The sequence below is a fragment of the Nomascus leucogenys genome, chromosome 18 (genome assembly GCF_006542625.1).
Source record: "Nomascus leucogenys isolate Asia chromosome 18, Asia_NLE_v1, whole genome shotgun sequence".
In the NCBI taxonomy this organism is placed as follows: domain Eukaryota; kingdom Metazoa; phylum Chordata; class Mammalia; order Primates; family Hylobatidae; genus Nomascus; species Nomascus leucogenys.
In genome coordinates this window covers 3,334,726-3,350,642 of record NC_044398.1, presented here as the reverse complement: position 1 = coordinate 3,350,642, position 15,917 = coordinate 3,334,726, and the positions used below count along the sequence as shown (strand labels likewise).

General features: G+C 39.5%; 1 protein-coding gene across 7 annotated transcripts in view; it reads right to left on the bottom strand.

Moving 5' to 3' along the window:
* Positions 1-15,917, bottom strand: part of UBE3D (ubiquitin protein ligase E3D) — a 186,335-nt gene that overhangs the window by 139,365 nt on the left and 31,053 nt on the right. For all 7 annotated transcript variants that reach the window (XR_004026703.1, XR_004026702.1, XM_030798155.1 and 4 more), the window contains 3 exons: positions 5,112-5,181; positions 3,589-3,697; positions 120-283 (listed from right to left, as the gene is read on the bottom strand). Coding sequence is in view for 5 of the 7 variants with exons in the window: in XM_030798155.1 (XP_030654015.1) it covers positions 120-283; positions 3,589-3,697; positions 5,112-5,181 (343 nt within the window). In the remaining 2 variants the exon portion in view is untranslated. The remainder of the gene's footprint in view (positions 1-119; positions 284-3,588; positions 3,698-5,111; positions 5,182-15,917) is intronic.

Genomic DNA, 15,917 nt, shown 5'->3' with positions numbered 1-15,917 from the left:
CCTAGAAGCTTCAAGTAGGGAAATGGTATAGTGGCATTTAATTCATTAATTTCTTAACACCAACATGACAACAAAAGCTGAAACATAATGTGGAAAGAGAAAACAAATGCACAACTTACTTTTCATTCCTGCTTTTGATGCATGGCTGGTAGAGGACCTTGACAGCACTCCAGGCAGAACTAGAATCGGCTTTCAATGTGTCTTCCAACAAGGGGAATTTTTTGATATATTTGGAATTTCTCAAAGATTCAATCACCAAACTGTCTGAATTTAAAAGCCATAGCTAAAGATGTGAAGAGAAAGTCCAAGTATAAGAATATTGCCACCTTATCCATATCTTAGACTTTTCAAAAACAAAAAAGAGACCATGAAAATACCAGAAAAAATAAATATGAAAATCATGTACATAATTTTAAAGTTGGGTAGGCCTTTGAAAACATAACACTTGGTAGAGCAACTGACATAAAGTTAAAAAAAAAAGACAACTGACTCGGAGAAAATATGCATAAGTAACAAAGTTATTATCTATAATATACAGAGCTTCAGTAAGGGGATAAAACAGCCAAGAGAAATACACGCAAAGAATATGAACAGAATTAACAGAAGAAATAAATGATAAATAAACATATATTAGAATCATAATGTAACTAATAAATGTAAAATTTTGTGCCACCATTTTTCATTTACCAGATTGGCAAATATAAAAGGATTGATAACATCTAGTTCAGAAAAGGGGTGTGAAGTGGACATTCCAATACACTGCTGGTGGGAGAGTGTTTTGGGATTTGGATGCATGTGATTCACTGAGGGAAAACTCACAGGAGAAAGGAAGTGAAGGAAATGGGATAAGGCAGGGGAAAGAGCTAGTTGAGGATATAGAATCATCTGGAGTCTGGTTTCAGCCTGATCCATGGGGAAGTTCTACAGCGTGAATCCCACCTACAGAGTTTGTTCTACCTTGAGACAAGAGTCCCTAGCTTTCTGTGCCCCAGGATCAAATCACTGGCAGCGGGCTGACCAAGAAGGGGTGAGTCAGGGAGGTGGGACTGTGGCAGACAGGTAACTTCTGGGCAAGGCAAAACCTGTCATCTAAAGAGAAAGTCTGTGGAGAAGGGGGCAGCTGTGAGCCATTATCAGCCAACACTGTCAGCGCTGGCAATGGGTGCATCAACCCAGTATGGGGTCTGGGTGGCACACCAAGAATGCCCACTATGAAAGATAAATTAGTACAACTCTTTTGCAAGGTGATAATTATCTGAGTTTCAAACACACAAATTCTAATAGTATGTTACATTAGAAAGATCCATTTCTAAAGAAGTACTAAAAGACACAGGCAAAGATTATTTTCATTGCAGTTCAGTCTTATCAGCCATACAGCAAAATTTCAGTCATTAAAGAGCCAGACCTACATTTAAACTAATAAAAACAATCCTCATGATACATACTGTGAAGCAAGCAGGTTGCCGAAAAACGCTAATCATGTGATACTGTGGTTTTTTTTTTTTTTTACAAATAGACAAACACCTGTGAGTGTACACATATATAGCTGTATATGGAAAGAATACAAATAATGAAGTACACATATCAGACTGTTAATACTGATTGCTCCCTGAATAGTATGATATAGCAAGGCAGGAAAGGGAATACTTTATGTTCTTCATGTTCCCTGATTGTGTTTCAAGAATATTTTACTTTTATAAAAAAGAAAAATTAAATATATGTTAGAAAGTTTCAGAAGTTCCTACTCCCGATTTTCAATTTGAAATGTTACAATAAAAGAAAAACTAAAACTGATTTCAGAAAACTGTGAGGTATATTTAATATCAAAATCAGTCAGAAAATATTTCAGGTTTTCATAGAAATTATCTGCAATTAGAAAAGCATAGTGTCCCCATAATGGATGGCCAGCTACAGAGTCACACCTAACAGCAACTTCAGGCCCTTCCCTCCTTTTTGTTACTATGTTTCCCTATTAGCTTTTTAGTTTCATGAAGGCATTTGTGTTCTACCTTGAGCACCTGGAACAGTGTCTTTCATATAAGAAGTGCTCCATACATGTTTACTGGTTGAATAGATGTAGAAGCAGAGAAGATACTTGGGCTATGATTCTTGGTTATCCAGATAAATGCTCAAAATTTGCTTCTGCAGGACACTATTTTTAATAGAGGTAGTGTAATATTAGGCTTTAGTGGTACATGCTAGGGTGATTGTTAGTCACAGAGCCTCCTCAAAAATTGCCACTCTTTCTCAAATATCACAGAATCAGAGGCAATTAAAAACAACAGAAGCAGCCCAGGCATGGTAGCTCATGCCTGTAATCCCACTATAATCCTAACAGTTTGGGAAGCCAAAGTGGGAGGATTACCTCAGCCCAGGAGTTCGAGACCAACCTGGGCAACATAGCGAGACCTCGTCTCCACAAAAAATTAAAAAATTGTCTGGGAATGCTGGAGTTGGCCTGGAGTCTCAGCTATTCGGAAGGCTGAGGTGGGAGCATCACTTTAGCCTGGGAAGTCGAGGCTATGGTAAGCCATAATCATGCCACTGCACTCCAGCCTGTGTGAAAGAGTAAGACCTTGTCTCAAAAAAACAAAAAACAACGGGAGCAATAGGACATATTCTAAACATAAGAGTACTACATAGGGAAAAAAAAAAAAAGTGAGACAGAATAGTGTTATAGTGACCAAAAAAAAGCCATTACAAACTGAGAGTAAAAACTTGATTTTGGCTGGGCATGGTGGCTCATGCCTGTAATCCCAGCATTTTGGGAGGCCGAGGTGGGCAGATCACGAGCTCAGGAGATCGAGACCATCCTGGCTAACACGGTGAAACCTCGTCCTTACTAAAAAAATTCAAAAAAATTAGCCGGGTGTGGTGGCGGGCACCTGTAGTCCCACCTACTCGGGAGGCTGAGGCAGAAGAATGGCGTGAACCCAGGAGGCTGAGCTTGCAGTGAGCCGAGATCACGCCACTGCACTCCAGCCTGAGCGACAGAGTGAGACTCCATCTCAAGAAAAAAAAAAAAAAAACAACCCTGATTTTGTGGTATGAGCTTCTAAATAGCAGGAATCAGGATTTTTCTCTGTATCCCTAGTACCTAGTACATAGAGGCATTTGATCATCTGTTATTAAATTAAAGGAGTTTGATTTATGAATTAAACTGATATTAACTTTTTTTTAAGATGGGGTCTTGCTCTGTCACCCCAGGCTTGAGTGCAGCGGCACTATCTTGGCTCAATGCAACCTCCACCTCCCGAGTTCAAGCGATTCTTCTGCCACAGCTTCCTGAATAGCTGAGATTACAGGCATGGGCCACCACGTCAGGCTAATTTTTGTATTTTTAGTAGAGATGGGGTTTCCCCATGTTGGCCAGGCTGGTCTCGAACTCCTGACCTCAAGTGATCCACCCGCCTTGGCCTCCCAAAGTGCTGGGATTTCAGGCATAAGCCACCGTGCCCAGCCTGATACTAACATTTTTAATCACTTATTTTCCACATCTGAGAATTAAGAAAAAAGAATGAAAAAACTAAAGAATTCTGAGACCTTGGATTCCTAGGCTACAAAAAGCTGGATAAAATAATTTCTTACCAAGATATACACTTTGCCGTCCTGACCTTGAATCGTGAATCTAAAAGTGCTTCTATCAGAGGAGAGCTGCACCAGACACTGGGCGATCACGCTCTGGACAAACCAAGACCTGTTTGAACACAAATCAATTTTTACAATGTGTGTCTCATAATAATCTAACTGGCAAGATAAGCAAAAAATACACACAGGGTACCTAAAAGGCAGAGATATCCACATGCCGGACTTTTCTATGTACTGCTCATTCCCTCACAATCTGCACTGATGTGGATTTTAATATATTTTAATGTATTCAGGTTTGCTCCATTCTTCTTAAAACCTATTCTCCAATCCTTGATACACTTTCCACGCCAAACCTAACTATTCACCCCTACTGAATAAAAAAATACCATGTTAGAACAAGTCAATACTCCATTTGTGCTGTAGCATATTAAACAGAGAATAACTAACTTACAAAAGAAGGCAAGAAATTTCCTCCCAAACATCAGACAGTATTGGCTACATTTTCTTCCATTTGGATCTCCCTAAAGTGTCAGCTCTGAGGTACAGAATCCAAGTATTTACATAAGGATAAGTTCAAGGCTATACTCAGATTGCCATAATTTTTGGATATCAACAAATAAACTGGAATAAAGACATATCATGGTTAACTTGTTTGCAAACTAAAGAGTCAAAGAAATAAAAACACTAATAGATTTAGTGGCTAAGTACCATGTTTTTAAAACATAGGAGTCATTTGAAACTGACCCATGTTTCAAATTTTAAATAATTCAAATTAAAACCAGAAATTATTCAAAAAACTTATTGGTGACTGGGTGATAAGATTCTAGATATCTGGCACATAGAAATAAGCACAGAAAACTTTCAGAATTAGAAGATTTCTAAGAGCACATTTGTCTACAGCACTATATGAGCAAAACATTTTTTAAAATCCTCAAATTTTTTATATGTGTGGTTTGGTTCAACTATCTAAAAGGCTTTCTCTTTCCTTTTCCAAATAAAGAAAGGTATGAATAAAAATGAATTCCCATATGATCAATTGTACTTCCTTTTTCCTACATTTAGAATTACAAATATATACCATGGAATACTACTTAGCCACAAAAAGGAACGAAATAATGGCATGCACAGCATCTTGGATGTAACTGGAGACTATTATTCTAAGTGAAGTAACTCAGGAATGGAAAACCAAAACATCGTATGTTCCCCTTCATAAGTGGGAACTAAGCTATGAGGATGCAAAGGCATAAGAATAATACAATGGACTTTGAGGACGTGGAGAAAAGGCAGGGGGAGGGGTAAGAGATAAAAGACTACACATTGAGTACAGTGAACACTGCTTGTGTGATGGGTGCACCCAAATCTCAGAAATCATCACTATTCATGTAAGCAAACATCATCTGTTCCCAAAAACCTATTAAAATAAAAAATAAATTCAAAACCAAAAATTAAAAAATAAAAAAATAAAGGTCTGAATGGGGAAAAAAAGAAATTACAAATAAATAAATGTAATTTGCTATTTGTACCTTGGTATGATAGGAAAACTCCTCTCAGATGACTGAATAATTATCTCTGTCATATAAAACTTGGTGGTTTCTAGAAACAAAAAAGAAAATTAAGACTCTCCCCAATACACTAATAATTTTATTGTGGGCATGTTGACTCCAAATTAGGATATTCCAAACTAAATATTAAATATACTGGTAAAATTAATATTCTGTAAACATTTTCCCAAAACTACTTAGTTTCAGAAGACAAAGCATTGGTCACTACAAGGAGATAGTTCTGAAGCTTCTGTGTCTTTTTAGAAAATAATGCCCAGAGACTCTGCTAACACATATGGAAGATTATAAAAGTTAGTCACATCACAGGCATAGTGCACTTGGATAGAAATTAGTCACTGGGTTTCCTCAATTCTACAGAATAGCTACAAACCTGTAAGTCAATGAAAAAGACTTCTGGTTTGTTTTTGGTTTTGATGTACTATTTTCCCAGATAAAGGCAGTTCTAATGGCTTCCACTTGGTCTTTTCTACCATAATAGCCTCAATACACACGTTGGGGAACTAACGTGGGGATTCTGTCAGCTGCTAAGTGTGTTAATTTGAGTTAAGCACTCTGGAATTCGGGACTAATCACAGGAAGCATTCAGGGATCCACTGGACCCACTGTGAGATGGACCTGAGTTAAAACTCTATTGATCACCTGACCCCATTCCCTGCTCTAATTGGAAGGCCACAGTGATGTTTGGGTCTTCTAGTATTGGTGTTCAATTAGAACCAGTGTCCAGCAGTCCCTAAAAGGTGTGATTATTTCCTTTTCCCCAGTGCACATGGGGAACTGTTACCCTGAGAAAGGCCATGGTTCCCTTTGTGGAAGCCTGGGAGAAAGATTAACAGTATAAATTTCAGGTAGCATAGTTTTTCGTTGAGGGAACCTGCCCTCTCCTTCATTCAAGGGGTGCTGGGTCTACAAAGGCTCAAGTGTGAGAATTGATTGAGGGGCCAGGACTCCCTGTTTTTATGATTCAAGCTCGACTTTTATTCACTTGACATAGAACTTTCTGCTTATACAAATCAAGTAAGATTTTAGCAGGCTTCCTATCTATTTCACTTCTAGACAACATCATGATCAACTAGCAAACATCATATAACTGAATAACTCAGATTATTCCAATTGTCGCCTTGACTTTCTGTCCATTACACTAACCACACCTACCTTGCCTTTGATGTTTGAGTGCTCCTACCTGAAAAGGGGTTTTTAATCATAGCATCCCAAAACACAGATGCAGTGAACCTCACATTAGAATCTACCCAGAATCTCAATGACTCTATTGATGTATAATTCTCACTAAATCTGGTTATCTGATTGCTTACAGAAAAATTCAAATAGATATTTAATAGACATAAATGTAATCACAACCATCTTGGAGTTCTAAAAAAATCTAAGAAAAAGTTTAATCTCACTAACAATGAAGAAAATGTACATCAAAATAAGATTTTTTTTTTTGCATCAAACAAAATATTTTAAAATGATAAGGTGTAGTGCTGGATACGCTTATTTACATAGATGGATATGCTTATTCACACACTGCTGTGAGAACTGAAAATGACAGACTTCTGGAAAGCCACTTGGCAAAGAACTTAAAATTGTATATGTAGGGCTGGATGCGGTGACTCACGCCTGTAATCCCAGCACTTTGGGAGGCCGAGGCGGGCAGATCACCTGGGGTCAGGCGTTTGAGACCAGCCTGGCCAACAAGGTTAAAACCTGTCTCTACTAAAAATACAAAATTAGCTGGGTACAGTGACTCCCGCCTGTAGTCCCAGCTACTCGGGAGGGTGAGGCAGGAGAATTGCTTGAAACCAGGAGGCTGATGTTGCAGTGAGCCAAGATCGTGCCACTGCACTCCAGCCTGGGTGACAGAACGTGACTCCATCTTAAAAAAAAAAAAAAATTGTGTATGTATTGTGACACCATAATTAAACATATAAGAATTTATTTCAAAAAATTACACACTGGTATATGAAGACACTTACCTACAGTGATACTCATAATAGTAATAGAAAAATACTGAAAACAAATGTCTAAAAATTGAGGATGGGTTAAATAAATATTCAGGCAATGTAACTGCATGCATGTTTCAAATTTTAAATAGGTCAAATTCAAACCAGAAATAATTAAAAATGAGGCTGTCATTAAAAATGGTGTTGTTGCCCAGGTACAGAGGCTCACACTTAATCCCAGCACTTTGGAAGGCCAAGGCAGGAGGATCACTTCAAGCCCAGGAGTTTGAAACCATCCTGGACAACAAAGCGACAGCCTGTCTCTACCAAAAATTCTTTTAAAAATTAGCCAGGCAGAGTGGCATGTGCCTGTAGTTCCAGCTACTCGGGAGGCTGAGGCAAGAGGATCGTTTGAGCCCAGAAGTCTGAGGCTTCAATGAACTACTGCGCTCCAGCCTGAGAGACAGAGTAAGATGCCATCTCTTAAAAAATAAAATAGTGTTGTCAAAACAACTTTTAATAAGACAGACAGTTATTTTTTGAAAGTGTAATTGCTCAATATTACACACAGAAAGGTTGAAGAAAAAATAGTTTCACAGATTAATATATAGACAGCCATGACAGATTTACCCATTTCTCATTGAAGATGTGTCAATATTTACTATTTTGAAGTCATGTTATTACACACAGAACTAAACCTTCTTAACTTTATGAAATGACTATGTATTTATTTATTTACTTATTTAAGACAGGGTCTTGCTCTGTTGCCCAATTAGAGTGCAGTGGTGTGATCATAGCTCACTGTACCTCGAACCCCTGGGCTTAAGTGATCCTTCCGCGTCAGCCTCCTGAGTAGCTAGGACTGCAGGCGTGCACTACTATGCCCAGTTAATTTTTTGTAGAGACGAGGTTTCACTATGTTGCCTAGGCTGGTATCAAGGGATCCTCTCATCTCCGTCTCCCAAAGCAGAAGTGACCCTTTTTATTTCATGTGTTGTTAATCTAAAATTTAATTTTATTATTTTAATCCCACAAGTATTATTTCTATTGTTTTATAGTCAATATTCATTTAAGTGTTATCTGAATATTCACTATTTTATCAAGCCTTATTGAACTTAGATCTTCTATGTGGGATCATTTTCTTCTACCTGAGTACAGGCAGAATTTCTTTTCATAAGAAACCACTATGGGCTGGGCGCAGTGGCTCACGCCTGTAATCCCAGCACTTTGGGAGGCCAAGGCAGGCGGATCACGAGGTTAGGAGTTCAAGACCAGCCTGGCCAACATGGTGAAACCCCATCTCTACTAAAAATACAAAAATTAGCCGGGCGTGGAGGCGCATGTCTGTAATCCCAGCTACTTGGAAGGCTGAGGCAGGAGAATCGCTTGAACTCAGGAGGCGGAGGTTGCAATGAGCCAAGACCGCACCACTGTGCTCCAGCCTGGCGACAGAGTGAGACTCCGTCTCAAAAAAAAAAAAAAAACCACTAGTATTGAATTATCCTAGTTTGTGTTTGTCAGAAAACATATTTATCTTAGCCTTCATTCTTGAAGGAAATTTTTACTTGAGATTAAGTCCTAGGATCAACAGTTATTTGCACACATTGGCAATATTGTTCTACTGTCTTCAGACTTCCATTACTGCTGTTCCTTTGAAGGCACTCTGTCATTTTTCTTTAGCTGCATTTAAGATTATCTTCACTTTTTATTCTACAGTATTACTCGCATGTGTCTAGGTATGGATTTCTTTTTATTTTTCTTGCTAGGGCTTCGCCGAATTGGAATTCACTGGGTCCCTTGAATCTATAGATTGCTATTCTTCATCACTTTTGTAAAATTCTCAACAATTATCTCTTCAAATATGGCCCATGCTCCATTCTTTTCCTCCTGGAACTCTGATTAAACATACATCACATAGTCTGTTCTACGTCTCTTACTCTCTCTTCTATATTTTTTGCCTTTTGTCTCTCTGTGCTACATAACAGGTTTTTCTTGTCATGTATCTCTTGTTTGTTAATTCTCTCTTCAAGTTGTATCTAATCTGGTGTTAAACCACTGGCTGAGTTTTTAATATCAATTATAACACTTTTTAAGAAATTTTATTGTGGGTCTTTCCTAAATATACTTACTGTTATAGTTTCCTTTTCCTTTCAGCTACCTTCACACCTTTCATATTGCTAAATATGCTAAGCATGGTTGTTTTACAGTTTACACATAATTCCAATAAGAAGTCTATTTGATTTAATTCTTATTGGTGGAAGTCTAGTTTACTTGTGTGCCTATTTATCTTTGGTTGCATGAAGAATACTATACCTGAAAAATTATTTGTGAGAATAATATGAGTTTTACAATGAAGATATTTCCTTACAAAGGTGATTTTGCCAGGCACCTGGCAAATGTCTAGAACAAGGTGAACTAAACCAAGTTCAAGACCTGAAATTCCCTCAAGTCCCAAAGGATTGACCTCTGTCTACAATTCCACAGGGCTGTTCTATTTCCAGTTCACCCTCACTGTGAGGGCACAACATTTAGGGTCTCATATTTTTGTGAGGTTCTCCTCTTGAGTAGTCTTTTTGTCCTTCTCAAAACTAAAGTTCTAATTTTAGAGAATGGGCAAATTGCAAAGAAAATGTGGGTTGAATTTTGTGCTTACCTGTTTTGTGTCTGCTTTTGTGGTAATTTGCCCACATTATTTTCCATTTTCCCTGATTTTTATTCCTTCCTGTAGTTTCCGGTTACCATCTGGTATCTTTCGTGTCAGCCTGAAGAACTTCCTTTATCATTTCTTGTACAGCAGGTACGCGATGAATCCATTATTTCCATGTATTTATTTGGAAACATCCTTATTTTGCCTTCATTTTTGAGTGATAGTTATGCTAGATACAGTACTGTTGGTTGTCACATCTTTTTCCCCCCAGCACTTCACATATCTTATTTCAGTGTCTTTTGGTTGTCATTATTTCTATTAGAAGTTCACCTTAATTGTATTAGGAAATCTCTTACATATGAGGTTTTGTTTTTCTCTTTTTACTTTAAAGATTCTCTCTTAATCTTTCAACAGATTGACGACAACATGCCTGAGCAAAGTGTTTTTGCATTTATCCTACTACAGGTTCATTGAAATTCTTAGATCTGAAAGCCAATATTTTTAAAATAATTTGCCAAGTTTTCAGCCAGTTTTTTGTACAAATTTTTTTTCTGACCCTTTCAATTTCTCTTCATCATTTGAGACCCTATTTACACATTTGTTGGAACACCTGATATTGTCCCACAAACTGGAAGTTCTGTTCATTTTGTTTCAGACTTTTTTTGTTTGGTTAATTTAGATTAAGCTATAGGTTCAATAATTTTTTTATCTTTTGTCATCTCAGATCTGTGCTTTAGATCATCTAGTGAATTTTTCTTTACAGTTACAGTACATTTTAATTCTAGAATTACCAAATTATTTTTCTTTGATTTTTCTAATTTATTGAGATTTACTATCTGTTCAAAGCTTTTCTTAAAAAGTTACTTGCCATATTTACAACAGCTGCTTCCACGCTTGTCTGCTCAATTGAATATTTGTGCTTGCTAAGTACCTGTTTATTAAGTCCTTTTTTTCTTGAGTATGAAACATTCTTTTCTGTTTCTTTGCACATCTAATAATTTTTAGACAGAAGCAGGGCATTGTGTGCAATATGTTGTAGCAACTGTGGATTTTGTTTTGCTCTTCTGAAGGTTGTTGGTTATTGGTTGGGATAGCAGTCAATTGACTGGCCTGGACTCCGACTGTGAAATGTATCTCCTCACAGTGTGTAGCCACTAATGTCTCTACTCAGTTTTAATTTTTTTTTAGTCTGGCTCCCTAGCAAGTATCCACTGTACTTGCATAGGTTAGCTGTCAGCAAATAATTTGGGGCAAGGCTCTACTCAAATACCTCAAGCCAGTAAGGCTTCTTAAAAAAATTACCTTCTGCTACCCAAGTTGTATGTGGATTGAGGAATGCAATCAAAGTCACAGCAAATTCACAGGTCCCCCTAAGCTTTCACTCCTTGTTGAAAATACATATAATAGATACTCCCTGCCATTTTTTGCGCGTATGCAGAGTTTAGCAGTCAGCCAGAGTTGTGTTAGAGCAGAGAAGTTATCTCAGCCCTTCTATCACCCTTTGTGCAGCAGGTGGTTTTTGCATTGCTATAAATACCTGAAGCTGAGTAATTAAAAAAAAAAAAAAAAAGAGGTTTCTGATATGGTTTGGCTGTGTCTCCACCCAAATCTCATCTTAAATTGTAGCTCCCGTAATTGCCATGTATCATGGGAGGGACCCAGTGGGAGGTAATTCAACCGTGGGGGCGCGTTTTTCCCATATCATGTTCTCATGATAATGAATAAGTCTCATGAGATCTGATGGTTTTATAAAAGACAGTTCCCCTGCACAAGCTCCTTGCCTGCTACCATGTAAAACCTGCCTTTCCTCCTCCATCACCTTGTGCCATGATTGTGAGGCCTCCTCAGCTATGTGGAACTGTGAATCCATTAAACCTCTTTTTCTTTATAAATTACCCAGTCTCAGGTATGTCTTTATTAGCAGCATGAGAACAGACTAATAGAGTAAATTGGTACTGGTAGAGTGGGGTGTTGCTGCAAGGATACTGGAAAATGTGGATGCAACTTTGGAACTTGGGTAACAGGCAGAGGTTGGAACAGTTTAGAGGGCTCGGAAGAAGACAGGAAAATGTGGGAAAGTTTGGAACTTCCTAGAGACTTGGAGGGTTCAGAAGATAGGAAATGGGGGAAAGTTTGAACCTTCCTAGAGACTTGTTGAATGGTTTTGACCAAAATGCTGACAGTGATATGTAAAATAAAGTCCAGGCTGAGGTGGTCTCAGATAGAGATGAGGAACTTGTTGGGAACCGGAGCAAGGGTGACTCTTGTTATGCTTTAGGAAAGAGACTGGCGGCATTTTGTCCCTGCCCTAGAGATCTGTGGAACTTTGAACTTGAGAGAGATGATTTAGGGTATCTGGTGGAAGAAATTTCTTCCCTTTTTTTTTGAAACCAGGTCTCATTCTGTTGCCCAGGCTGGAGTGCAGTGGTGCGATGTCAGCTCACTGCAACCTCTGCCTCCCAAATTCAAGTGATTCTCATGCCTCAGCCTCCCAAGTAGCTGGGCCTACAGGTGTGCACCAATATGCCTGGCTAATATTTGTATTCTTTGGTAGAGACATGGTTTCACCATTTTGACCAGGCTGGTCTTGAACTCCTGACCTCAAGTGATCCACCTGCCTCAGCCTCCCAAAGTGTTGGGATTACAGGCATGAGCTACCATACCCAGCCTGAGGAAGAAATTTCTAACCAGTAAAGCATTCAAGAGGTGACAGAGCATAAAAGTTTGGAAAACTTGTAGCTGGACAATTAGGTAGAAAAGAAAAACCCATTTTCTGGGGGGAAATTCAAGCCTGCTTGCATCTTGCATCAGCGTGACCTGGATGTGAAACAGGAAGTCAAAGGAGAAATTCAAGCCACTTGCATCAGCGTGATCTGGCTGTGAGACATGAAGTCAAAGGAGATCATTTTGGAGCTTTAAGATTTGACTGCTTTGCTGGATTTCAGACTTCCATGGGGCCTTGCATTCAAGCCTGCTTGAATTTATACTGCTGCAGAAATTTGCATAAGTAACAAGGAACCAAATGTTAATCACTAAGACAATGGGGAAAGTGACTCCAGAGCAGGTCAGAGACCTTTGCAGCAGCCCCTCCCATCACAGGCCTGGAGGCCTAGAAGGAAAAAATGGTTTCCTGCTGTGCGCAGCCTAGGGACTTGGTGCCCTGTGTCCCAGCCACACTAGCCATGGCTAAAAGGGGCCAAGGTACAGCTCGGGCCCCAGCTTCAGAGGGTACAAGCCTCAAGCCTTGGCAACTTCCATGTGGTGACAAGCCTGTGGGTGCACAGAAGTCAAGAGCTGAGGTTTGGGAACCTCCACCAAGATTTCTGAGACTGTATGGAAATGCCTAGATGATCAGGCAGAGGTGTTCTGCAAGGCCACAGCCCTCATGATGAACCTCTGTTAGGGCAGTGCAGAAGGGAAAGGTGGGGTGGGAGCTCCCATGTAGAGTCCCCACTGTGGCACTGCCTGGTGGAGCTGTGAGAAGAGGGCCACGATCCTCCAGACCCCAGAATGATAGATCCATAGACAGCTTACACTGTATGCCTAGAAAAGCCACAGTAACTCAACACCAGCCCATGAAAGAAGCTGGGTGGGGCTGTACCCGGCAAAATCACAGGGCCAGAGCTGTTCAAGGCCATGGGAGCCCACCTCTTGCATCAGCATGACCTGGATGTGAGACATGAAGTCAAAAGAGATCATTTTGGAGCTTTAAGGTTTGACTGCTTTGCTGGATTTCGGACTTGCATGGGGCCTTTAGCCCCTTTGATTTGGCCAATTTCTCCCATTTGGAATGGGTATATTTACCCAATGCCTGTATCCCCACTGTATCTAGGAAGTACCTAACTTGTTTTTGATTTTACAGTCTCATAGGTGGAAGGGACTTGCCTTGTCTCCAATGAGACTTTGGACTTGGACTTTTCAGTTAATGCTGAAACGAGTTAAGACTTTGGGGGATTGTTGGGAAGGCTTGGTTTTGAAATGTGAGAACATGAGATTTGGGAGGAGACAGGGACAGAATGATATGGTTTGGCTGTGTCCCCACCCAAATCTCATCTTGAATTGTTGCTCCCATAATCCCCAGGTGTCATGGGAGGGACCTGGTGGAAATTAACTGAATCATGGGGGCGGGGTTTTCCTGTCCTGTTCTTGTGATAAAGTCTCACAAGATCTGATGGTTTTATAAAGGGCAGTTCCTCTGCACACGCTCTGTTGCCTAATGCCATGTAAGATGTGTCTTTGTCCCCCTTCACTTTTTGCCTTGATTGTGAGTCCTCCCCAGCCATGTGACACTGTGAGCCCATTAAACCTTTTTCTTTATAAATTACCCAGTCTTGGGTATGTGTTTATTAACAGCATGAGAACAGACTAATACAGTTTCACTGTCTCATGGTTCTCCAGGCTGTACAAGCAAGCCTCCAGCATTTGCTTGGCTTCTGGTAAGGACCTTGGGAACCTGACAATCATGGTGGAAGGCAAAGAAGGAGCAAGGTGTCTCACATGGCGAAAGCAGGGATGAGAGAGAGAGGGGAGAGGTGCCACACACCTTTAAATAACCAGATCTCATAAGCATTCACTCACAATCATGAGGACAGCACCAAGACATTCATGAGGGATCTGCCCCCTGACACAAACACCTCCCACCACACTCTACCTCAAAAATTGGGGATTATAATTTATTATTATAAATTGGGGATTATGTTTTATTATTATTTTATTATTTTATAAGATTTAAAGGAGACAAACATCAGAACTATATCACTGACATGGTTTGGATCTGTGTCCCCACCCAAATCTCCTGCTGAATTGTCATCCCTAATGTTGGAGGTGGGACCTGGTGAGAGGTGACTGGATTATGGCAGTGGGTCCTTCATGAATGGTTTAGCACCATCACCTTGGTGCTGTACTAGTGATGGTGAGTGAGTGACTTCTTACAAAATCTACTAGTTTAAAAGTGTGTAGCACCTCCCCTCATTCTCTCTTGCTACTGCTTCCACTATGTGAGATGCCTCACTCCTCCTCTGTTTTGTGCCATGATTGTAAGTTTCCTAAGGCCTCCCCAAAACCAGAAGCTGCTATGCTTCCTGTATAGCCTGCAGTACCATACACCAATTAAACCTCTATTTTCTTTATAAATTACCCAGTCTTGGGTATTTCTTTATAGCAATGTGAGAACAGACTAATACAATCACTTTGCTTCCAAAATATCCTCCTTAAAATTTCTACTTTCTCCACCACCTACCCTAAACCAAACCCACCATGTATAGACAGTAAAGCTGTGGGTTTTTCCTGCCTAAACTGGGAAGATATAAGGTAACAAGGTCCCTCTGCCTCCCCAGGCAAACAAAATTACAAACTTGCTATTCTTTCCCAATACAGTAGCAGTTTTCCACTACTTAAATAGTTCTTAAATTGTTGCTTCACTTTTGTTCATTTTCTAGTGCCCTAATATGGTTCTTATTAATTTTTAAAATTGTCCAGTTTTGTACATGTTTTCTACAGAATAAAATTGCCAATTCTCTTCATGACACTATTTTGGGAAGTGGAATCCTAGTGATTTACTTTTAGAACAGATGTGGATATAGATCTCTTATACCACCCCACACACAAACTCACACATATTGACCTTCTAATATACTTTTGTATCACACTACAATGTTTAGTTAAGTGAATATTCAGTGTTTACATTATTATTACCATAATACTACCATGGAGATGTTTCTTTTCTTGTTCAAACAACCTTTTTTCTTCTTCCTGCAGTGAATAACTGCTTCAATCACTTTTTAGTTAATTCTTTCCATATAATGAAATGGTTTGTCTTGAGATTAGCTGTCACATGTTGACATGGTTTGGCTCTGTGTCCCCACCCAAATCTCATGTCAAGTTGTAATCCCCATGTGTTAAAGTTGGGGCCTGATGGGAAGTGATTGGATCATGGGGGTGGTCTCTAATGGTTTAACACCATCTCCCCCATCTCATGATAGAGTTATCACAAGATCTGAGGTTTAAAAGTGTGTGGCAGTTCCCTGCTCTCTCTCTCCTGCCCCCTTATGAAGAAGGTGCTTGCTTCTTCTTTGCCTTCTGCCATGACTGTAAGTTTCCTGAGGCCTTCCTGGCCATGTAGAACTGTGAGACAATTAAACCTCTTTTCTTTACAAATTACCCAGTCTCAAGTAGTTCTTT